The 25,685-nt window shown below is 46.3% G+C and overlaps 1 protein-coding gene across 11 annotated transcripts in view; it reads left to right on the top strand.

The window, feature by feature from the left end:
• The window catches only part of EFCAB11 (EF-hand calcium binding domain 11), a 169,198-nt gene that overhangs the window by 4,318 nt on the left and 139,195 nt on the right, over positions 1-25,685 (top strand). For 9 of the 11 annotated variants that reach the window (NM_001435163.1, XM_010809685.4, XM_010809684.4 and 6 more), the window contains exons 3-5: positions 2,511-2,556; positions 21,079-21,180; positions 22,129-22,219. In NM_001435163.1, coding sequence (NP_001422092.1) covers positions 2,511-2,556; positions 21,079-21,180; positions 22,129-22,219 — 239 coding nt within the window. Of the gene's footprint in view, positions 1-2,510; positions 2,557-21,078; positions 21,181-22,128; positions 22,220-24,351; positions 24,772-24,902; positions 25,032-25,685 lie in introns of those variants that run through there. The other 2 variants (XM_005212271.5, XM_005212273.5) reach the window with 2 other exon arrangements.

Here is a 25,685-nt window from a genome sequence, read left to right as displayed (position 1 = left end):
CATTCAGGTGAAAATGTATTTCCTCTGAAATCTCACAGGTTTTTACTCTTATATTAGGTTGAGGTTTGGGATTTTGTTTTTAAATATTGCTTTTGAGCAAATGAAATAACTCCTGAATGCAGGTCATGAAGCTGTAAGTCACTTTTGTGTAATAAATCACTCTGCATTCATGAAAATGTTTACAGAATGAAATTTATTGTATTCTCATATAGTAAAAGGAGCACTTCCAAGTTGCTAGAAATATAAAGATGAATAAAACATAGATGCTACTTTGAAGCAGGGCTTCCCAGGGGGCATCAGTGGTGAAGAATCCACCTGCCAGTCCTGGAGACACAAGAGACGTGGGTTCGATCCCTGGGTCAGGAAGATCCCCTGGAATAGGAAACCGCAACCCACTCCAGCATTCTTGCCTGGAAAATTCCACAGACAGAGGAGCCTGCTGGGCTATCGCCCACGGGGCCGCAAAGCAACAGACACAACTGAGCGACTGAGCACACGCACATTTGAAGCAGTTCACAGTTTAGAGAGACTTATAAAACTCCGATAAATACTAAGACAAAGAGATTAAGAACAGAAAGAGAAGAAGGCAAGGAATTCTAGTGGTAACTGTAATAGGAGGTGGGGCCTTGTTTAGACCAGCGGAAATGGACTCCACTGATATGAAGTGTCTGGGAGCGCCCCGTGGTGGTGGGAGAAGCTGTGTCCCAGTGATTGGACCTGGTGACTGTACCGGAGCGATGCAACCACAGGCCTGAAAGGATAAGAAAAGAGGGAAGTTCAGAAGGAGGAGGTTTGCGGGAAGGGCAGTGAGTTCAGATAGCCGCGCGTTAATTCCGAGGAGATGCAAGCACCCTAAGTGCGCTCACTGTTTTTGTTTTTTTTACACTTTTTATTTTGTACTGGGATACAGCTGATCAACGATGTTGAGACAGTTTCAGGTGAACCGTGACGGGACGCAGCCATACGTCTATGTGTGTCCTTTCTCCCCCAGCACGCCCTGCCGTCCAGGCTGCCGCCTGACGTGAGCAGAGTTCCCTGCGCTCTGCAGCAGGTCCTTGCTGGTTCTCCGTGTTAAATACAGCCGCGTGCGCTCACTGTTTAAGTTGCTGGATGATGGGTGACGATGGTGCTAAAGATCCCCTTCAGATTGTGCTGCCTCCCTCAGATGTAGGAATCTGAAATTGGTGGAGAGGGGAGGGCGGAGCTAGGTTTGGGATTCCTCACAGGTGTGCGAGTGGGTGGCACTGACCAGGCAGGGTGTGCTGAGCGTGAAGGGCGGCACGCTCTCCTTTCTTCTGAGGGGAGAGCCTGGGGGCGTCTGCACATTTAAAGGTCGGTGGGGACCCCAAGAGGAAGACCGGGAGCTAGTCGTCTGGGAGGGTCAGGAAGAACCAGGAAAGTGCAGGGCATGGAATCCAAGGTGGAGAAGCTATGTTGCATGTTGCCAAGATCCTAATTCCATGATATTTGTAAAGGTGTTGCAGCAATGTGGGAAAATGCTGGTGTTTTAACATTTAGTGAAGGCAGGTCCACAAACATAATATACCATGTGTTCTCGAATATGTTTACAAATGTGTGGGCAGGAGAGGAGGAGATCGGATGGACTGAGACTGGGATTGATGTACACACACTGCAGTGTATAAAGCAGATAGCTGATGGGACTGACCGGACAGCACAGGGGCTCGGCCTGGTGCCCTGCAGTGACCTGAGTGGGAAGGAAATCCCAAGCCAGGGGGGCCCTATGGATGTGTGTGACTGGTCACTTTGCTGTAGAAGGAAATCCCAAGCCAGAGGGGCCCTATGGATGTGTGTGACTGGTCACTTTGCTGTAGAAGGAAATCCCAAGCCAGAGGGGCCCTATGGATGTGTGTGACTGGTCACTTTGCTGTAGAAGGAAATCCCAAGCCAGAGGGGCCCTATGGATGTGTGTGACTGGTCACTTTGCTGTATGACAGAAACTAACACAACACTGTGAAACAACTGTACTCCAATTTAAAAAAGCGAGTGGGGAAGAGGAAGGTATACCAGGCGGAAATGTTGACAGTGGTTATCACTGGATGGCTGTTTTTTCATTGTTTCTCTTCATAATGTAAAAATGTTTTTTATGTTTTCTCAACTGTTACTATTACAGTCAGGAAGAAAATATTTTAAATGAAGCCAAAGAGCACATTGTAACAATTGCTTGTACTGGTGTTAGACAGAAAGGTTACCTTATAGGGTATGCTGTGTATATGAGGGCCAAGTTGATTTTATATGATTTAACTGTTTTGATCAATAGATTAAAGTTTTGGGGACCACTAGCGTCTGTAGCAGGTTAGCTTCTGGTGTCTTACTGACAGGACAGTGAAGCGACTGTGGTAGCCGTCCTGTGACACCACTTGTCTGCTGGATCCAACAAACACGGTTTCTCATAATATACATTCCTTTCTTGCATCCCAGGAATTAAGAACTTATACTGTGAAAACATTTGATGAAATTGTATATTCTATTTTTTTTTTTTTCTTTTCTAGATAGAAGCTGATTCTGTGATGTCTTCAGTAGATCCAAACACTTCTGGTAATGTGAAAGTTAATTTTTACCACCTACCTTATTTAGACACTCATGAAAGTAAAACAAAGAACACATATAGAGACTGTAAAGTGTTGCGTTAAAGCAAATCTGTGCTTTGTTTCCGTTACCCCCAAAACAAGAGGTTTGGTTCTTTTAGTTTTGATGAATCAGCGTGTTCATAAGTATGTTTATTATCAGAGGATTTTCAACCATGGAGAAGCCTGAAGACAGAGTGGTGCTTCTAATTGGAGCATCCCACGGATGATCTGGGTTTTCTGAGCAGCTGAGTGAACAGAAGTGGCACTTACTGAAATGGAAAGACTAGAGGAAAAGATTTAAGGTTTGGAGACAGCAAGAGTTCAATTTTGAGTTTGAAGGGTTTTGCTCAAGGACATCAAGGCAGTCGGGCTGTATGAGCAGAGCTCTAGGCTGCAGAGATGTCTGGGAGGCTTCGGCATGTGGGTGGTTTTAAAGCCGTGGGAATCAACGAGACCCCCTGCGGGAGAGTGTGGACAGACAGCCATAGGAATGGTAACCACCAGAAGTCAGGGCGGGGATGAAGAGAGGGCAAAGGAGACTTGGGAGGGGCAGAGGGCCCAGAGGAAAATCAAGAGTGATCAGAAACCAGTAGAAGTGGGTATTTCAGGGAGGAGGTGTGGTCAGCACTGTTCAGCGCTCTTGAAAGGTCAGGTAGCAAAAGAACTGAAGAGGCCCCGTGGAGCTGGCACCCTGGGCACGCTGCGTGATTTTAGCAAGAGCCGCGTCAGCGCTTGCCGGGGACAGAGGCCGGGCCGCAGTGGTTGGAAGGTAAACAGGAAGTGAGAAAGCGACAGTGTGAGTAGGTCAGTCTTCCAGGAGGTCCAGCATCTCTGGATCAAGAGCCCTTTGCTCTGCATCGTTTGCCTTTGTTTGGAACATGAAGCTGTTTCTCAGCTCAGCCGGGTGACTGAGTGAAGAGGCAAAAGGCGGAGGAGAAAGAGAGATGACCCTATTGTTTGAGGCGGTAGGGTCCACAGCACGCGGAGTTGGCTTTTCAACAATTACAATTTAAGACTTAGGAAAAGTTGCAAAATAAAAATAGTGCAGAGCATAGGCATGTACCCTTTAGCCAGATTCACTTTACCCCATCTCCCTTCTCATCAGCGCTCTCTGCCTCGCCTCCATCCTCTCGCTGAGCTTCCATAGCCTCGGCACGCCTACCGGGAGTTCACGTCGACGCCTGTCTTTACCGTCTATGTACTAGAGTCCGCGTGACTTGGAGACCGAACGACAGCAACCAGCTGCATCCCAGTGCTGTCGCTCGCTCTAACTGTGTCCTTCAGAGCATCTTCCCTCATCTCACACAGGAGTTAGTTCTTGGTACCGTGTCTCTTTAGCCTCTTTTAAGCCAGGACATTTCTGTAGACTTTTTTTTTTTGCCTTTTTACACCACTGATTTTTTTGAGGAAATAGCCCACTCTTCGTTGTTTTGTTTTTTAGGACTAGCCCTCCTCTTGCGTTTGCCTGGCATGCCTCTGTCATTCGGTCGAGCTGTTGTGTCCTCAGACAGAATCGTGTTCGGGTGATCTGTCCTTCCCAGGGCACCACGTCTTGAGACTGCAGATGTCTGTCTGTCTGTTTCTTGTAGCTGATGTTAATTTTCTCACTGGTCAAGATGTTGTCCGGTTTCTCCATTGTATTATTTCTCTTGATATTTTCTTCCCTTGCCACTCATCAGCAGCCTGTGGAGAGACGTGTTTGATGTTGCAAATATTGCGCTTCTCATCATCATCTCCCCCTGGATCTGGTACCCATTTATGATTCTTGTCTGATCCAGTTTCTGCCATATGGTTGCAAAGTAACGGTTTTCTAATCCCAGGCTTTCTTTCAGTTAGCCCCTGGCATTTTTACTATAAGCAAGAGACTTCCCGTCTTCCTGATTGATCAATCTAGCTCTTTTATCACTATGGACTCATGAATTTGTATGCTTTCAATGATTTATAATTCATTCCTATACTTAATTGAGCTTTCCAGGTGGTGCCAGTGGTAAAGAATCTGCCTGCCAAGGCAGGGGACACAGAGGCAGATTTGATCCCTGGGTCGGGAAGATCCCCCGGAGGAGGACATGGCAACCCACGCCAGTGTTCTTGCCTGGAGATTCCCATGCGCAGAGGAGCCTGGTGGGCCAGTCTGTGGTGTTGCAAAGAGTCGGACATGGCTGATCGGCTGAGCACACTACGCTCGATTATTTTAGAGCTCAGCTTGTCGGAGATTGACCGTTGCCTGCCTCCTTGAGTTGGCTCCTGTGTCCTTCTGACTATATTTTTCTTTCTTTTTAAAAATATTTTTATTTATAAATTTTGGATATACAGAAGAGTTTAATAGATTATTTTTTGGATACAAGTTTGGTATCCCATGGGCTTCCCTGGTGGCTCAGACAGTAAAGAATCTGCCTGTAAATGCGGGAGACTTGGGTTCAATCCCTGGGTCAGGAAGATCCCCTGGAAGAGGGCATGGCAACCCACTCCAGTGTTCTTGCCTGGAGAATCCCATGGACAGAGGAGCCTGGTGGGCTACAGTCCTTGGGATCGCAAAGAGTCGAACACAACTGAGCAAATAACACTTCCACTTTTCACTTTGGTATCACACATTGAACATGACTTTGTGAACAATATTGCCTTTAGGAGAAGGTGTTTTTGCTTTTTTTTTTTTTTTTGCCTTTTTTCAACATTGATATTTTTGAGGAGACAGTGAGTGCTATCTCCTCAAAGTGCTAGGACCAAGTGCTAGGACCACTGGGGAGGCCCCTGAAGGTTTCTCTTGAGTGTGAGTGCTCCGATATCTCTCCACTCTTCACTGTTTCGTTTATTTTATTTTTTTTTATAATCCCTAACTTGATGGAATTTCCCCAGATTTTAAATTTCTTATTAAAATTTTTTACACTGTCAAAACATTCAAAGATTGTTTCTTTGCTGTTCAATTTAGATTGTAGGTTCTTGGTGAGACCTTCTCTATGTGTTTTTTTCTGGGTTTCTATGTGAACCTTCCAGTCTAGAAAGAGTTCTGTCTTCTGGCAGAAGGATTTCTCGCCTGCCTTGCACTGCTCGGGTTTCTCTCCTTTGGGCGTCCTCTGGGAGTGAGCGAGTGATTCTGTCTGGATGCAGGCCTCCCTCTGCTCTTGTTTAGGTAGTGTTTCTGCATAAATACATGTAGCTTGCCAAAGGCACTCTCACATTCACTGTTCCCATAGAGTTTCTCCCTCGTGTGGGTCCTTTGATTCCTAATTAGAGATTTGACTTCACAAAGGAGGTTTTCTTTCCTTAACCAGTTATCTGATGCACAAATAGGTATTATTCTGGAAGAAAGGCGGCCCGTGTTCTTCACAGGTGTGGCGAGCTCTCTGATGTAAAGGTTGACCTCTGAAAATACCTCCCGCATTCTGTATCCTAAGACTCCCCCTGCGTGTATTATCTCATGTTTAGTAAGACATGCCTTATACACATGTGTCACATTCGTATGGTTTCTTTGTGGTGATTTGCTGTCCATTGAAGTGTAAATTCTGGCAGAGGGTTTTTCCACCTTTACTTTGTTCTAAAGGTTTCTCTCTTTTTAAAAAAATGTCTATTTATTTGGCTGCCCCGGGTTTTAGCTGCGGCAAGGGAGGATCTTCAGTCTTCAGTTGTGGCATGCGGGATCCTTAGTTGCAACCCACGGGATCTAGTTCCCTCATCAGGGATCGAACCCTGGCCTCTCCCACTGTGACCATGGAGTCTTAGCCACTGGACCACCGGGGAGGCCCCTGAAGGTTTCTCTTGAGTGTGAGCGCTCTGATATGATGTGAGGATTGGTCTGTGGCAGAAGGATCTTCCAGCCATGCTGTTAGTAGTCTCCTCCACTGTACTTTCTTTTTTTCTGATGTTTGAGAGAGCATTGGCGTGTGGCTGGAGACTTTGTAAATTTCATGAACGTTTTCTCTCCTCCCCGAGTTCTCTATGCTTAGTTATTCAGTCCTGTCCTATTCTTTGTGACCCCGTGGACTGTAGCCCGCCAGGCTCTTCTGTCCATGGGGATTCTCCAGGCAAGGGCACTGGCGTGGGTTACCATGCCCTCCTCCAATGGATCTTCTGCACCCAAGGACTGAACCCAGGTCTCCGGCTTTGCAGGAATATTCTTTACCGTTTGAGCTGCAAGGGAAGCTGCCCCCCATCCAAGTTCTCTAATGCTTGGCTTTGCACCTCCTATAGAGACAGTTCTCACAGGTTCGAAGTCATGGAGCTTCCTTTTGTTGTTAGGTCTGATGTACATTAAAGCTTTAAGGTTTGGACGGGAGTCCTCTGCAGGTACTACCTTCACATGGCCTTTCCTAAAGCCTAGTTCGCTTATGTATAATGAAGAGCACCTTACTATGGGACATTGTCTCAAACTCATATGGCCTGAGGGTTGCTGCAGAACTGGAGGCTCTCATCCTGAGAGTAGGCTTCCCTGTGAGGGCTTTCTGACTTTGGTGATGTGCCCCCAGACCTGCTCTCATATGCATGGCCCTCGCATTTATTATCAGGAATATTACAGCTGCTCTCACAGCCACTTCTCCATCAGATCGTTAGGGTGCTTTCTGTTGCAGCATCAATTTTTAAATATATTTCAGAAAGTTACAAGGCTATGGTTTTTCCACTAGTCATGTATGGATGTGAAAGTTGGACCATAAAGAAAGCTGAGCACCAAAGAATTGATGCTTTTGAACTGTGGTGTTGGAGAAGGCTCTCGAGAGTCCCTTGGACTGCAAGGAGATCCAACCAGTCCATTCTAAAGGAGATCAGTCCTGGGTGTTCATTGGAAGGACTGATGTTGAAGCTGAAACTCCAATACTTTGGCCACCTGATGTGAAGAACTGACTCATTTCAAAAGACCCTGATGCTGGGAAAGATTGAGGGCAGGAGGAGAAGGGGACAGCAGAGGATGGGATGGTTGGATGGCATCACCAACTCAATGGACTTGGGTTTGGGTGGACTCCAGGAGTTGGTGATGGACAGGGAGGCCTGGCATGCTGCGGTCCATGGGGTTGCAAAGAGTCAGACACAACTGAGCAACTGAACTGAACTGGACAGAACATTGCAAAGTAAATTAGCCATCGGAGAAATTCAGGGGAAGGCAGGGTTGGAGGAGTGAGGTCCGAGTGTAGGTGCTCAGCGCCTCGCTCCGGAATTGCTGTGGAGGGCTGTCCTTCGTCTGCAGGCTTCCTGGCTCCCCCTTCCTCTCTGGTCCTGATGTCAACGGCAAATTAACCTTCTCAAAGCACCGCTTTCTTCTTGAGTGGAGGAGTAGACTTACAGCCAGGATACTAACTTTCCAACCAGCTTCAGTTCATGTCCCCTTGAAAGGGGACACTCCAGAGCACAGACATCCTTGGGAAAGTAAAACAGCTAGCCTCACAAGAAGTCACTGCCAAACTCTGAGTGCTGCTAACATAATGGTGTTTCATTAGAACTGTTCAGTCCTGAAGCAATTCCAGACCATCAACTCCTTCTTTTCTCCCTTTCAGTGACTTGAGTCACATTTAATGTTATTTATTTTTAAAAAATATTTATTTGACTGTGTTAGATCTTAGTCTCGGCACACAGGATCTTCGATCTTTGTTGTGACACGCAGGCTATTTTTTTAGTTGTGGCATCTGAGGTCTTTGGTTGTGGCACTTGGGATGTAGTTCCCTGGCAAGGGATGGGACACGGGCACCCTACATGGGGAGCACGCAGCCAGAGCACTGGATCACCAGGGAAGTCCCTAACTTTATTTTTTTTTACAGGAAAAGTTTATACACAGATTCTTTTACCAAATATGTTATCTCTCTCCTTAATGTTTTGATCTTAAAAAACTGAAATGTTGACCTTGGTTTTCTGGGAGCTATTTATTCAGATAATCAACTTTCTAAAGTTGTTCTCTGCTGCTGCTATTTAGGCAGTAAGTTGTGTCCAACTCTTTGTGACCCCGTGGACTATAGCCCACCAGGCTCTTCTGTCTGTGGGATTTCCCCAGGTAAGAATATCGGAGTGGGTTGCCATTTCCATCTCCAGGGGATCTTCCTGACCCGGGGGTTGAACCCACATCTGTGTCTCCTGCACTGCAGGTGGATTCCCTCCCCGCTGAGCCATCAGCAAGTCCCTCTGGGTAGCTGTGACTCGGGCATTCTCCCACTAGGGGTAGCTCTTCTTACATCTAGAAAAGGCCATGCCAGATCTCCAACACGCCACCCCACACGAGGGCCTGTTGCTGCCCAGCTTCCTGCGGGAGGTCCACAGTCACGTCCTGGGTTGAACCCAGTTGGGCAGAGCCCTGACGATGTACACTCTGCCAGCAGTACCAAACCTTCACACCCAAACTCTGCGTCACTAGGTCTCTGTTATAAAAGGTGGGCCATCTCTATAGAGGCTCCTTGTGAAAATCAGGACGAGTGAAAAGTGTAGACAAAGCCGTTGGAAGAGTAGGCTATCTCAAGGAAAGTCACGCTGGGAGAATTTGAGGGCAGCCAGAATGAACAGCAAAAAGGCGCTAATGACATTTTTAACGCTTATAACCTAACAAAGCAAGTGAGTATCAGTAAAAACTGTTTAGGCCTCAAGAACAAGAAGTTATAGAATAGTAACAGGACGGAAAATCAAGCCACGTGTTTAAGGAAGCAAGAGATCAGTGTTGGTCCTAGTACACACTGCACGTGTGCGGGTGTGTGTGCTCAGTCACTTCAGTCGTGTCTGACTCTTTGTGACCCTGTGGACTAGCCCGCCAGGCTCCTCTGTCCGTGGGATCCTCCAGGCAAGAACCCTGGAGAGGGTTGCCATTTCCTCCTCCAGGGGGTCTTCCTGACCCAGGGATCAAACGCATGACTCTGGTGTCTCCTGCATTGGCAGGCGGGTTCTTCTACCACTGAGCCACCTGGTATCGCAACCTCATTTTAGAGGGTTTTATTTCTGTTCTCTAAGAGTACAGAACATTTCACATCTTCTCTAACTATAGAAAATGAAAGAAGTTTGCATCTAGAAGAGCCTAGAAAATGGTCATATGTTCCCTTTTTTCAAATGAGTAGACTGAACTCCAGGGAGTAATAAAAAATCTTAATCCTGGCATTTGGTGGTTCTTTATTGGTTTATGAAATACTTTTCCATGTGTTGCAGTATTTATTGTTATTACAGATAATAATTATAGCTTTGATTCCTTGAACATTTACCCTGTGCAGATGCTGTGATGAGTGTTATGCAGGGATTGTTAATGTTAACACAGCTCTATATTAGGATTCCCTGGTGGCTCAGCTGGTAAAGAATCTGCTTGCAATGCTGGAGACCTGGGTTTGATCCTTGGGTTGGGAAGATCCACTGGAGAAGGGAAAGGCCACCCACTCCAGTATTCTGGCCTAGAGAAGTCCAGAGACTGTACGGACCATGGGGTCGCAAAGAGTGGGACATGATGGAGCCACTTTCACTTTCATGTCAGGATTATCTAGTTTTATAAGTTAAAACAATCCCGAAGCTTACAGAGGTTAAGTAATCTGCACAGGTGGTACAGCTAGCTAGCACGTAGCAGGCCGCAGTAGTGTAATCTCTAAGCTTACCCTCACAACCGCTTGATAATGGGTGATGTTAATAGTGCCATGGGTCACATTAGCCCTTGTGATGGAGCTGAGGCCAGTCTTCACTGTCCTAGGAACTCAGTGAGTCGACATCAGGAGTGGGTCAGCACACAAAAGACAAGCCGCGAGGCTCTGTGCCGTCGTTAGAGGTTGATGTCAGATTTGCTCCTGAGTGTCCGGAGCAAAACGGGAGTCACAGCCAAGTCCTCGATGAGCAGCCACACCAGAGAAGCTCCTTCTCCAGAGAGACATGGTCTTCCCTGACATAGGGCGTGTCCCCCACGATGTCTCAGAGAGAAGAGACTGATGAGCAAACACTGATATCTGCAAACAGTTCGGGATACACAGTCGCAAACTGTGTAAAGTTTCTTGAATTTTCCTCATTGTATGCGTGCTCAGTCGCTTCAGTTGGGTCCAACTCTTTGCGACCCTATGGATAATGGCCTGCCAGGCTCCTCTGTTCAAGGGAGTCTCCAGGTGAGAACACTGGAGTGGGTTTCCATGCCCTCCACCAGGGGATCTTCCCGACCCAGGGATCCGTCCCATGTCCCTTGTGTCTCCTGCGTTGGCAGGCGGGTTCTTTACCACTAAACACTGTAAAGAAACACTGTAAAGACAGTGAAGACTGGCCTCAGCTCCATCCAGGGGCTAATGTGACCCATGGCACTATTAACATCACCCATTATCAAGCGGTTGTGAGGTAAAGCGCCCCCTGGGCAGCCCTTCTTCAGCGTAGGCCAGTGGTTTAATGCCGCGTGTGTCTGGGCAGTTCTGGGACGGGCAAGGCCACGGGTGATCTCAGGGGGTTTGACTTCATGTGGGATGATTGTAGAGCATCTTGAATAACAACAGCCAAGACTATGAGACTTTGGCTTAATCTGAGCAGTGTACGTTGCCCCACTGAATCCACAAACAGCTGTCTGTGCGTTTTTAATCTCGTATGCTTGGGGAGGAAAATCAAAACAAAGAACATCAGAATTTTGTTTCCGCTGGGTGATTAGATCATGCTTTATCTCTCCCTCTCCTACTTTCTTTCTGTTTTCTTATATGGTTTCCCTTTCAAAACAAGGAGCACATTTTACTTTCATACTTAACAGGAAAAAAAGCTTTCTAGGAGCTTACTTTCAATCTTCAACTTTAAACGATGGAAAAATCGAAGAAATTGATTGATCACGATGGTGATTATGGACTGTTGGCTCAGTCATGCTATCCAGGATCAGTTTAATTGAAAAATAATTTGTGCATGGTGAGGTTAATGACTTTTGTTTGTTGCTGTCTCACCCGAGTTGTTTTGAGCAAGATCATTGACTATGAAAAGTATCTTTTCCTAAATTTAAATGTCCATTTTCTAGTCTTTTATACTATGTTGTAAACACGTTTGTGTGTCTGGTTTGTGTCTGTTTTGTTGTTTTGGGCTCTCCCCGAGGAACTGAGGCCACAGTATAGCAGACGCAGCTGGCGTCGGACTTCAGATTTCAGTTCACTTTGCTCTTTTCTGTTGTTAGGAAGCGCATGCGCATATGCTGGTGGCTTAGCCGCTCAGGCGTGTCCAGTTCTTTGTGACCCGGACAGGCTCCTCTGTCCATGGAGTTCTCCAGGCCAGAACACTGGAGTGGGCTGCCATTTCTTTCTCCAGGGATCTTCCTGACCCAGGACTCAACGCTGGGCCTCCTGCATTGCAGCAGGTTCTTTGCTGACTGAGCTGCGCACATATACTTACCGTGAAATCCTAGGACCATTTTGCTGTTGTTTGTTTTTTGGCTAGCCTCGAGGCATGTGGGGTCTTGCTTTCCGGATCAGGGATTGAACCCACACCCGCTGTGTTGGAAGTGTGGAGTCTTAACCACTGGTTGTTGTTTTTCAGTCGCTCAGTTGGGTCTGACTCTTTGCGACCCCATAGACTGCAGCATTCCAGGCTTCCCTGTCCCTCACCATCTCCCAGAGTTTGCCCAGGTTCATGTCCATTGAATTGGTGATGCCATCCAGCCATCTCATTTTCTATCTTCCCCTTGTCCTCCTGCCTTCAGTCTTTCCCAGCATCAGGGTCTTTTCCAATGAGTCAGCTCTTTGCATCAGGTGGCCAAAGTATTGGAGCTTCAGCTTCAGCATCAGTCATTCCAAAGAATATTCAGGGTTGATTTCCTTTAAGATTGACTGGTTTGATCTCCTTGCAGTCCAAGGGACTCTCAAGAATCTTCTCCAGTACCACAGTTCAAAAGGATCAATTCTTCAGCACTCAGCCTTCTTTATTGTCCAGCTCTTATCCACTGGACTGCCAGGGAAATCCCCTCTAGACCGTTTGTTTTATGGTATCATCCACAGATATGCACCCCTAATTAATGTATTTAATTCCCCATTTAAAGAGGCTAAGTTTCCTTGTAAGGGTAGAAAAGAATTGAGAGTCACAGACACTGACCTAAAGACGTGTTTTAAAAATGTAATATCATCAGTTCAGTCACTCAGTCATTTCTGACTCTTTGCGACCCCATGGACTGCAGCACACCAGGCTTCCCTGTCCATCACCAACTCCTGGAGCTTGCTTAAACGCACGTCCATTGAGTCGGTGATGCCATCCAACCATCTCATCCTTTGTTGTCCTCTTCTCCTCATGCCTTCAATCTTTCCCAGCAACAGGGTCTTTTTTAGTGAGTGAGTTCTTCACATCAGGTGGTGGCCAAAGTATTGGAGTTTCAGCTTCAGCATCAGTCCTTCCAAATGAATAAGGACTGATTTCCTTTAGGATTAACTGGTTGGATCTCCTTGCAGTCCAAAGGACTCTCAAGAGTCTTCTCTAACACCACAGCTCAAAAGCATCACTTCTTCATCACTCAGCTTTCTTTATAGCCCAACTCTCACATCCATACATGACTACTGGAAAATCCATAGCCTTGATTCGATGGACCTTTGTTGGCAAAGTAATGTCTCTGCTTTTTAATATGCTGTCTAGGATGGTCATAGCTTTTCTTCCAAGTAATATGTCATAGGGAAGATGAAAGAAGTATTGTCATTTTCGTGACGGCCAGATGTCACATGAGCACTATAGACAAGAAGACCTCTAAGAGAACAAGAGGTCGTTTGAAGAGAGAGAAGGAGTGGTCGTTCGAGAGGTCTCTTGGAAGAGAGTGCCCCCTGCTTCCTGCCCGAGGTGTGGGCCTGAGCCGGATGTGGAAGGCTGGTGCAGTGCGAGAAGGTGGAGAAGCACAGAGAACAGGTGGCATGCATGACGGCAGGTGGCGGCGTCCAGCTTGTCCTCCAGCTCCTGGCGGCCCTGTGCTCTGCTGGTGCAAGCATGCGTGCAGACCTCGGTGTTGGTTTAGACTGAAACCTGCGCTGTCCGTCCCCACACCGACGCTGCCTGTCTTGTCTCTACACTGTGCCCAGGATGCAGACCTCGGTGTCGGTTTAGACTGAAACCTGCACTGTCCGTTCCCACACCGACGCTGCCTGTCTTGTCTCTACACTGTGCCCAGGTGTTCATTGGTGGTGGAGAGGAGGGGCTTTGTCACTCACTCTCCATTGCCAGCAATGGAAAGGCCAGGTCCACACTCCTCCTCTGGAGGGGCTCTTTCTGCATGCCAGCCCTGTGGAGTTTGTCCCACAGACCCCCCTACCCCATGTGTCCCTCTTCTTTCAGATCCCTGCCCCTCATTTTACAGCACCCCTCTTCCCTGCGCCCCTTTCCAATTTCATACCCAAGGTCTGTAGAGTCAAAGCTATGGTTTTTCTAGTAGTCATGTACAGATGTGAGAGTTCGGCCATAAAGAAAGCTGAGCGCCGAAGAACTGATGCTTTTGAACTGTGGTGTTGGAGAAGACTCTTGAGAGTCCCTTGGACTGCAAGGAGATCCAACTGGTCCATCCGAAAGGAAATCAGTCCTGAATAGTCATTGGAAGAACTGATGCTGAAGCTGAAGCTCCAACACTTTACCACCTGATGTGAATAACTGACTGATTGGAAAAGACTCTGATGCTGGGAAAGATTGAAGGCAGGAGGAGAAGGGGACAACAGAGGATGAGATGGCTGGAGGGCATCACTGACTTAACGGACCTGAGTTTGAGTAAACTCTGGGAGTTGGTGATGGACAGGGAGGCCTGGCGTGCTGCGATTCATGGGATCAGAGTTGGAAAGGACTTGGTGACTGAACAGGAGCAACAGCAGAGCACTCTCGGCTGTCGTTCTGTTGAAATCCACCCTCCTTGGAGCATTTAACATGCCACACCAGCATGGAGTACGGTTCGCACCTGTGAATGAGTGGTGTTCAGAGTGAGTCACCCTGGTGGAAGCTGGGCATTGGGAAGGGGGAGATTTAGGGACCAGTTTGCCTGGAAGGAATAATGAAGCTTTAAATTCCAGAATAAGGTATCAGGACTTGGCAGCATTAATGCTGAGGAACCTTTGAAGGTTTGTGAGCAGGAGATATACTTAATAAAACAGGTAGTGATTCCTGTCCACGCCTGGTAGAAATGAGGTCCTGTTGGCTCAGATTTCTCTGTTCTGCTTGCACTCTTCCTCTTCGTTTCCCTCCCAGTGATATAGTAAAACTTGATTTCTTCCATTAAGATAGACTCTTTTCTCTTCATTCCCCTACTCTTAAGCGTGTGGACGGAAGAAAATCTCAGTCCTCTGAATCTCCTTTCCCATCTGACTGTACAGCTCGCCACTGTTGATGCCGGGAAAGCCCTTCTGTCCTTACAGTGCTTTTATGTAGACACATTTTATCCTTTTTTTCCCCCTCGCATGTCCGCCAAAAATCATAATCTGAATTTTATGTCTCAAACTAAAAAGGCTTGCATTATACCTTTTAAAAGTCCACTTAATCCTTTTAAGCCCTCATTTTTAGGCATTTTCAGTCCCCGGAAAAAAATTAATATATGACTCGATGAATGGGAGCCCTACCTTTTCTACTAAATCTCAGACCAGACCTCCAGTCTAAATAACTTGGCATTTCTGTCATTCTCTCCTTCCTCTCCTGGGTTTAAGCTTGCTGTGATAGCCAAAAACGAGATGACTCCTTTTTTAAGAGGGTTTCTTTCTGCATGCTGACCCTGAAACTTAGAACTGTGAGCCACAAAAAAAAAAAAAAAAAGAAAGAAAGAAAAGAAAAAAGAACTGTCAAGGAAAAATGTATATGGTTTTATTGTACTTTTTTGAATATATCCACCCCTGTGGTGAAAGATGATTACCCTCCTAGGCAATTGCTTAAAAACAAAAAAGAAGAAAAGATGGCATTTCTCTATATGATATATCTCTATGACATGTATTAAGTAGCTTGGAAAGGAATGTATACATTCATGATAGAACAGGAACAGTCCTTTTGCCAAGAGCCGTTTATCAGATGGAAAGGAATGCTCTCAGAGCTGCAGAGTCTGGAAGGATTCATGAAGATCGTTGGCCCCAGTGGTCTTTCAGGCAGGATCCTCGATGCTGGGTCCTTCCTGTTGGGGCACTTCCAGGGGCTGCTGGAGAGGGAAGCCTAGGGAACCCACCTCTTTGCAACCAGAATGCCTTGCCTTCATCTTTACACAGTGGGATTACCTGTGTTTTTTTTTTTTTATTTTTATTTTTTTGGGGGGGGGGGGGATTACCTGTTTTTATAAAGAAGAACCTTTCCTACAGCTAAAAAAAAAAAAGTCTGAGAACCACTGATAGAGTCCAAAAAAACTGTCCATTACCCAGACAGTTTTTTAAAATTCATTTTTAATTGGAGCGCCCTCTGTCTTGAACCTCCTCTCTCGCCCGGCCCCATCCCGGCCCTCTGGGTGGTCAGGGCGCCAGGCTGAGCTCCCTGTGTGACAAGGCGGGCGGCTTCCCCTTCGCTCTCTGCTCATGTGTATAGCTCAGTGCTACTCTCTCGATTGTCTCACCCCCTCCTGCCCCAGCTGTGTCCATAAGTCTGTTCTCCAAGTCTCTATTACCTGACCTAGGCAATTTTTGAACACACAGGTGTACATGATTCCTATTGTTGTTGCCTTAACGTGTAATTACAGCAAGGTGTTTTTATGTAACTTTTATCATTAGAAAAGTCTGCACAGAAGGCTCAACCTTGTATTTGGAATTAGAAGGTTCTGAACATTCTCTTTCACTCCAGGGGTGGACACAGGTAATGCATTTAGAGTTATGGCGAGTCTTTGTGAAGTGGTAATTTTAGGTTCGGATACAGTGACAGCAGGTGGAGCTCATAGTAGAAACTGTATATCTAGGCCATTTAAAGAGCAGTAAGACGTTTAAGAATCCCACGGACTGAGGAGCCTGGTGGGCTGCGGTCCATGGTGTCGTGAAGAGTCGGACACGACTGAGTGACTTCACTTTCACTCTTCACTTTCATGCATTAGAGAAGGAAATGGCAACCCACTCCAGTGTTCTTGCCTGGAGAATCCCAGGGACGGGGGAGCCTGGTGGGCTTCCATCTATGGGGTTGCACAGAGTCGGACACGACTGAAGCGACTTAGCAGCAGCAGCAGCAGCAGCAAGATGTTTAAAACTTTCATTAAGGTGTTTGCATCACAGAGCTGTAGGAATAACCAACCTTTCTACATTGGCCTTGGAAAGTGATCATGCTCCTGCAGCACTCAGCTGAATGGAAACTGCCCTATCCTTTCTGGAAAAGAAACTTGCATTGGCATTGAATGCATTTGCGTGTGTTGCCATTGAAGATTAATACAAGTTAAAGGCAGGGTGGGGATGAGGCTATAGGGTATGTTTATGTGGTTTGATGTTGTGTTTTTAAGTCAACATATGATCCTGTGGGAAAACAGTATGAAGGAACTGATTACATATATGGGGTTATTTGTATCTTTAGGTTCTTTCTTCTCTTTTGGCCATGCCATGAGGCTTGTGGGATCTTAGTTCCCTGATCAGGGATACAGCCCAGGCCCCCTGTGTTAGAAGCTCGGAGTCTTAACTACGGAACTGCCAGAGAAGTCCCTGTTTCTTCTTTTCAAGTGGTAATAAGCATTGCAGTTGAAACCCACATATATTTTCTCCTAGGAAATAGTAAAGAACATTTGCTTTTTATCCCCAAGATTATGAAATAAAGACCTGACTATACAGCTCCAAATAGGGACGAGTCTTCTGAATATGTAATTTAAAAGATATTCCCGCTCATGTACCTTTTTTTCCCTTGTGAATCTGTATCACATATTGAACAATGCAGTTGTGCTTTTTTTTTCTTATCATTTCCCCAAATCAGATGCAATAAGTAAAAAGCAAATATTATGCATGTATTTGCTTTCCCTCTCAATTCTGGGTTTCTAAAATGATGATTTTGCTGGCCATGTGATTGAATAGTGACCTACTTTTTGGCATTAGTGTCCAGAGTATAAGAGCATTTAAAACACACACGTTTTAATGCTTTTTGCTGAAAACTCTAATAGAAGAAATGTCTTCTGGTGGCACTGGTGATAAAAATCCCACCTGCCGACGCAGCAGACTAAAGAGATGTGGGTTCAGTCCCTGGGTCGGGAAGATCCCGTGGAGGAGGGCATAGCAACCCACTCCAGTATTCTTGCCTGGAGAATCCCGTGGACAGAGGAGCCTGGCAGGCTATAATCCATGGGGCTGCAGAGTTGGGTCATGACAGAAGTGACTTAGTATGCACGCATGATTTTATTTACTTATTCAGCATGTGAGGAGTGCTTCTACAAGCAAACTATCTTCCTGAACACTAGGGATAAATTTGACGACAGTGCTTCTCTCGGTGAGTCTCCGGTGAACGTGCAGCAGGTAATCACCAGGCGGCCGATGAGAGCGGAGCTGCATCGTTGCACGGCTGAGTGCCGTGGAGGAACGCGGTCCGGAGGCGCGTTCCCGACGGTGCGCACGTACTGAGCACAGGCCAAGCACGCTGGCAGGTGCGAGGAGACGCGCCTGTTGCCCGAAGCGTCTGCTGCCTCTTGTTTTTGCCTCTCACTCTTGGTCGTCTCCAAAGCATCAAACCGCTCGCACCTCCGAATCGCCGCGGCGTCTCTCTGCCGCCCCCATCCCCCTTCCCCTTGTCTCTCCCCTCTCTTTAAGCGACTCCTCTTTAAGCGACTCCATCGGAGCTGGAACGTAGGGCTCGCCCTTGGCATGTTCTTTCGCGTGCTCCGTATCTAGCCCTCCGTCTTCTCTGCAGTGTCTGGAGCCTCCCATCGCTCCCGGTCCTGCTGCCAGCGCCCTCCTGACCACCGTCGGGCCAGTAGGAGCCTGACCAGCCTCCTTTGCTCTATCTCGCTTCCTCCCTAGTCCTTTTTCAAAACACTAGCCAGAGGGATCTTTCCATGATCTTTCTAAAGTAGATCTTGTCCCTTCTCAATCCAGACTTCTTACTTGACTTCCTATTGCAACCGAAATAAAAACTACATTATTTCCTGTTCCAGCCCCTCCCTCCCTTCCCAGCCCTGTCTTCACCCCTGCCAAGCCACAGGGGCCTCTTCCTTTCCCCCACTTCCTGCCCCGTGGCGGGCACGTGCTCATTCCGCCGCACAGAGTGCTCTTCTTCTGAGGCTTTAGCCGGTTGGTACCTTCTCACCATTTAGGTATTCAGTTCAGTTCAGTTCAGTTGCTCAGTCGTATCGGACTCTTTGCGACCCCATGGACTGCAGCACACCAGGCCTCCCTGTCCATCACCAACTCCCCGAGTTTACCCAAACTCATGTCCATTGAGTCAGTGACGCCATCCAACCATCTCATCCTCTGTTGTCCGCTTCTCCTCCTGCCCCCAATCCCTCCCAGCATCAGGGTCTTTTCAAATGAGTCAGCTCTTCACATCAGGTGGCCAAAGTATTGGAGTTTCCTTTAGGTCTTAGCCTTGGTGTTACCTCCTGTGAGAGATCTCTTCTTCACCAGAATCCACTCTACAGGAGGATTTCTTTTTGTTTGTTTGTTTTCATGGTAATAGTCATTTATTGATATCAATTATTTCAGTTCCTGTTTTATCATTTGGTATACAGTTTAAAGGCTTTTAAAGGCAACCAACTCCAGTATTCTTGCCTGGAGAATCCCATGGATAGAGGGGTCTGGTGGGCTACAACAGTCCATGGGGTCACAAAGAGTCGGACACGACTGAGTGACACACACACACACACACACACACACACACACACACTTAAGTAAGGGAGGAAATTGATTTTCTTGTATTTTTTTACTCACTTTTCACTGGAGTGACTGCTTTACAGCATTTGTTGCTTCCTGCTGTGAGTGAACCAGCTCCAAGTGCACCTCTGGCCCCTCCCTCGTGAGCCTCCCTTTCCCCAGCCTCGACCTGCCCGACAGGAGGGCTTCTGTGACGTGTTCACGCCCTCCTGTTATTCCCCTCCTTGCACAAGTCATGGTTTGCAATTATTTACATATTTGTAATTGAACCTACGTAGTCTCTGTCTCCGCCAATGGACAAGTGGCTTCCTGGGCACAGGAAATCTGTATTTTCTCTTTCCCCTTCTGTTTCCAGAGCTTAACACAGTGCCTGGCACACAGTCAGTCCTATAAAAGGGTCATTTAAACACATGGATTGGCTTTTTTTTAAATTTTGATGCGGACCATGTTTTAAGCCTTTATTGAATTTGTTACCGTTTTGCTTCTGTTTTACATGTTGGTTTTTTGGCCTCGAGGAACGTGGGGTCTTGGTTCCTGACGAGGGATCAAACCTGACCCCTGACACTGGAAGTCCCAACCATCGGCCCACCAGGGAAGCCCCCAAGACAGACCTTTTCAAATTCTACATCTTTAACTGCAAATAAGAAAACTATGGAAAATTTAGAAAACTATTTTCTACTAAAAAAAAAAAATTGAAACCATTTTGGGACCTGTATGTAGCTCAGTATACCTCACCAAAAGGAAAAGGGTGCAAGTCCTTAAAAATTAGCATGTGGTTACTGTGTGATTTGGGGCTATTTTTAAAATGGAAGTCCTGACTTATAAAAACAAACTGCTCTTTTTATATATTTAGGGCTCAGTTCACTAAAACGTTTAAATTCTTGGCTTCACTCTTTAAGCCTACTACAAAGATCACATTAGAATTCATTTTAATAGACATCATGAGCGCAGTATCCAATCTCCTGTGATCACGCTGGGCTCTTTTATTATGAGAATCGCAGGGAGCAGAGCCCGAGGCTGCAGAACACTCATGGGGTGTCCCTAAGGCTGGGGACACTGCCAGCTCTATTGTTTATGGAATGTTCGCTCCACCTCTATCTGCGGTGTGCGATTGGTGTTGACTTTTGAGAAACTCCGTCTTCGCCCCGCTCTCCCAGCTGGAGAAAAACCTGTCGTAATGACATCTGGCTAGGAAAAAAGGGATCAAAGACACCCGTGGAAAGAGGAATTAGGAGACCTTCTGTTATCAGTGGTTTTAGCCCTGTCCTTCAGATCCGTCAGAGGGAAGACTGTCACACCTTTCACAGCCAACATCTCTGCTCCCAGAGGCGGCTCGGGGCTCCTGAAGTGTCCACCATGTTTGCGGTTAGTTGCTAATATGGGGCCGACTTGGCTTTTAACAAAGTGCCTCTTCAGCTTTAGAGATCTGTATGAATGAATACTGCTTACCAAAATCAAGATAACATTTGTGGGCGATAGTATCACTTTCCATTGATGTTGACAGCTCAGCTGGTAAAGAATCTGCCTGCAATACAGGAAGACCCAGGTTCGATTCCTGGGTCGGGAAGATTCCCCTGGGGAAGGGATAGGCTACCCACTCCAGGATTCTTGGGCTTCCCTGGTGACTCAGCTGGTCAAGAATCCACCTGCAATGTGGGAGACCTGGTTCGATCCCTGGGTTGGGAAGATCCCCTGGAGAAGGGAAAGGCTACCCACTCCAGTATTCTGGCTTGGAGAATTCCATGAACTACAGTCCATGGGGTCACAAAGAGTCGGACACGACTGAGCCGCTTTCACTTTCACTTTTTTGTTAAAGAGGAAGACGGTCATTTTTGGTAAACTTATTTTTTTCCAATTTTTAGGGATACGACTTAAGGAGTTTTTAGACATCGTAAGGAAAAAGAAGGAAGCTCAACTGTATCGCAATGAAGTAAGACACATCTTCACGGCTTTTGACAGGCACTGTAAGTATCTTTAAAGTGTTTGGATATAAACAATTGTTATTAAGGAACTGTGGATGGGAACATATACTCAGTTAGTATTGGGCTGGTCAAGAAGTTCATTCAAGTTTTTCCATAACATCTTAGAGAACCCAACTAACTTTTTGGCCAACCCAATAAAATACTATACTTGGAAGGCTATTTTCCTATATTCATTAGCTGTTACGGTAGATGTTGGTGTACATTTTTTTCCCTCCATCACAGCCTTAACTCTTGACCTTTACAGTGGATGAAACAGCATTGCAGTAACCTGACTGTACTTAGATTTGCTTACATTTTAATGGGGACACAGAAGGGCTGGCCATGTGGGAATACAGGTGAAGAGCGACTTAGGGAAGCTTGGGAGCCCACAGGGCCTTTTTTTCTGACTCCTCCTTTGACCCACACGTGATGGAGGAATGGTTTTCCCACGCTGGGGTGGCCCACAAGAGTGGCTTTGGACCCACTCCTCACGGAACGCAGGCTTGAAAGACTCGTGGGGTCCAGGTTCAGTATTTTGGCTTCTGTAATGGTTTTCCTCTAAAGAAGAGTGTAGTCCTAAAACCAAGCAAGAAAAAAAAAAATGTGCGTTTTGAAGAATGAGTTATTTTGGCAATTCGCAGCGAGTGGAGCCCACTGCCGTTAGCGCACGATGTCTCTTAGTCCTCCCCCTGGGACTCAGGCCGTCAGCAGGGGAGGGGCTGGAAGAAAGCTTCGGGAGCACCTGGGGCCGTACTGTATCACTAGAGTAATACCAGAGTAATCCGGTAATCCAGTGAGGCAGTCTCAGATTACCCTACATGTAAAATCAACTGTAGACTACTGCTTTTCTCCTGGTTAAATATTAAAGTCTCAGGCAGATATTATGGCTGAAATAGCAGTTCACAGGACTTTTAGTGGTGCATGAATGTTATGTCTTCTGCTTTCAAATAGATCGTGGATATTTAACTCTGGAAGATTTCAAGAAAGCATTTAAGCAGGTGGCTCCCAAGTTATCAGAAAGGATTATCCTCGAGGTATTCAGGTAAGGCATCAGTCTTTATGCATACACGCCCTTGTTTTACCGTTGGCTTGTGCAAGTTTTCGGTTTCACGGAGAACACTCATTTATGGTTATTTTTCACTAGTGGATGATTTCATGTCGCAGGATAGTGTCATGGTCCAGCGGAGAATTTTATAGTTAGCTGTCAGTCCATCCACAGCCTTGGCAGTGAGCCCTGAAGTGGGTGCAGTGCTTGCATACCAGGAAGGTGCAAAAATCATTTGTTCGTAGGGGTGGAGAGAAGCAGAGAGAAAGTAGAGCTTCTTTGTGTAGTGACGTGTTGGCCAGACCTGCCCCCTCAAAGCTCCGTTAATATTACCGTGGATGCTGGCGTTCTCCTGTGGTCTGCATTTCATCAGACGCAGGTTGCACCCTGTGCGCCGTGTGGAGAGTAGAGCTGGGTTAATCGGTGGCAGCCCCTCCTTCGTTTGTGTTCAAAGTGGTAGACCCAGGCTGCAGTTCACGCACACCCGAGAGAGACGACGTAAAGACTGTATTCACACTGTCTCTATAAACTAATCCTGACAAAACGGGCAGATGCTTAAAAGCAGTTTCTGTCAGGAGACTGCAGATGGAAAGGAGTGTAAGCCGTGTCAGCACACGCTGCTGTGAGAACTGACACAGCTGCCTCTGTTCAGACTGCTAACACGAGCTCCTCATCAACCTGTTGCCAAGGGTGTTAGTTAGGGTTCAGTCCAGCACCAAAAGCCAGAAAACTCAAAATAACAAAGCTCGCAAAAGACAGCCAGTCCAGGGCTGATCTGAGGGCAGCACAGTGGTGAAGAACCCAGATTCCTGCCCTTTTATTCTGGCTGCCTCAGCACCTGGCCTCTCCCTCCTGCTTCCAGATGGCTGCCGAAGTTCCAGCCATCACACCTGAGTTCCAAATAGGTAGGCAGAAAGATAGGCCCCTCTTTTTAAGGCTATCCATTATTTCTTCATACATCCCTGTGACCGAAGCTAAGTTCCAAGGCCATGAGTAGCTATAAGGCAGAGGTGGGTCTGGAAAATGTAGTCTCTGCTTTGGGCAGTCGTGTGAGCTCAAATGGAATTTCTGCTATGAGGAAGAAAGAGAGAAGAGACATTGGTGGACATCTGGCAGGTGTTCCCATTTGGATTAAAGTAATTTCATGAAATCTGACCAGAAGCCAGTCCTCAGTAGAAATTATCAAGCAGGTTATTTGAAGTAAGAATCTACACTCACTGCCATCAATAGTGACATATATGAAATTCCTTTGCTGCATCATTTGCAAGCAGATTACTGAGCAAGGTATTGAAGAGCAAAGGAGTTCAAGCCAGGTGCAGACAAGGTGCCCCAAGCCAGTATGACACAGTTTACTCCAGAATTTCATGGCCTTTCAGATGCTGTGGTATCTGTGTGTGCGTTCTGGGATGAGTAATGAGACTCAGGGTATTTCTGCCACACGGTGGTGCTTTTTCACAAAAAGAATGAAGAATTACTTCATTTTACTTTTACAAAAAGACAGGTGTCCACATTTGCTGACCTTTGGGTGTTGAACGGTTTTAGGAGCTGTCTCCTCGTGCTACAAATGTAATTTTGAAAAATCCACTTAAGTACAGCCTTTCAAGGTAGAAGACGTGTTTTAACAGTGAATGGGAAAGTAACTGCTTCTCCAAAGAAACCTATGCTATAGGGAGAACATTTTTGAGAATGGGTGTTTGGAAATGTGATTCTATTTTTAAAAATATGTGTCACCCACTAAAACCTTTATATTTGCATGCTCAATAAGTCGGAAACAGAGTATTCTAATCTGTGGAAAAAAGGAAGCATTGTGATTGGACAGCACAATTTTTTAAAAGTATCAGTGTAAAAATTTAATAGTTTTGATAAGTTAGGAGCAACTAACTGAAATCAGGAGAGATGAATATTTATGAGCTGAATCTCAATTACCAATACCAAGAAAATGGTTAACAAAATAAAACAAACCCCTTAAGTTTTTTTATAATCAGCGGATAGAATTAAAAACTGAGAGATTCAGTGTCACGATGCCCATTTCCTGTTTAGATCTGTCTAACTAAGACCTAGTATTAAAACAAGTTGAACTTGGGATTTCCCTGGTGGTTCCGTGGTTAAGAATCCGCCTTGCGGTGCAGGGGCCATAGGTTTGATTCCTCGTTGGGGAGCTGACGTCCCGTGTGCACTCAACTAAGCCTGTGCCCCTCAACCACTGAGCCTCTGAGCCGCAACCAGAGACAGTGTGTGTGCGCCTCAAAAGACCCGCGTGCCGAAGCGAAGACCCAACACAGCCAAATAAATAATAAATAAAGTATTAAAAAAAACTGGAATCACTCAGTCACAAAGAATTCAACCGAGATGTTCAGAAATCATAAATTATGTGAAAATCACATTGTTCTTGTTAAATGTTCTTAATTTTGAGTGATGGCAAAAACTCATTTGCCATGAATAAGTGAAATATTTTTATCTTTTTTTTACAAATTTCTGTATTTTATAACGAACATAAAGTATGAATATTGTAGCACATGTCCACATCATCTATGCATAAACATGTACTCATGCCCACAAATCCTGTACTTCCTAGGATGATGGTCAGAGTTTAGAGACCACTGCAGTTAACAACTGAACAAGGCCTTGTAGTTAACCGAACCCAGCCTGCTTAAAGTCACGTTTGTAATATTATTTATAGCACCACATCCCCTGAAGCAGGATTATTGATACCCGATAAGAATTAAATGAAATCATGACAGCAAAAGAGAGAAAGACGTTTCCTCGGTGTGTAAGCTGAAGTTGGCTGGAGGAACAGAACTGTCTGACTTCCACACGTCTCTACTTCAGGGAGGCAAATAGTTTTCAAGAGAAGGGAAAAGAAGAGCAGCTGCCGGGGTGTCCGTGGTGCGAAAGACGTCACATTTCTAGGGCTGGGCGCTGTGAGAAGCCTGAACGGCTCTGACTCAGGTGCCCCGCGTGAGTGCGGTTCAGGCCCAGGTTCCCCGTTGGGCAGGGGAGAGCGGATGTCTGAAGACCTCCGTAGGGAGGCAGCCCGAGACGGGGCTTCCGGTTAGACCAGCCGCCTGCGGTTTGAAGGATGAAAGAAGATGCCACAACCTTCAACTCTTCGATTGCCAAGTTCTTCCCCAGGAGACTTCCGAAGACCAGGAGGAGCCTCTCTCAGAAGTGCTTGCCCCCGTGACACTTCGCTTTGTGAGAGAAGCCGGTACCTGTTTTCTCTGGCTTGCGTGGTTTACCCCGCCTCTCAGCATATTTTCAACAGTGTCTGTTCTCCTTTGTCCTGTGTCCATTGTGGTCTTTTTTTTTTTTTCCTGTTAGGCTTTATTTTCCCATTATGCTTCTTTCTTGGGCTATATACCTGCTGAAGTTGCGTTTCATTTGTTATTTTGCTGTATCTTGTTATTTTACAGTGTCTCCTCTAAGCTTTTCTGTATCTGCTTTCATCTCTTGTTTTATGGAA

Source organism: Bos taurus, chromosome 10 (genome assembly GCF_002263795.3).
Source record: "Bos taurus isolate L1 Dominette 01449 registration number 42190680 breed Hereford chromosome 10, ARS-UCD2.0, whole genome shotgun sequence".
NCBI classification, from domain to species: domain Eukaryota; kingdom Metazoa; phylum Chordata; class Mammalia; order Artiodactyla; family Bovidae; genus Bos; species Bos taurus.
The sequence above is the reverse complement of the archived record's forward strand: the minus strand, read 5'-3'. Positions and strand labels throughout refer to the sequence as shown.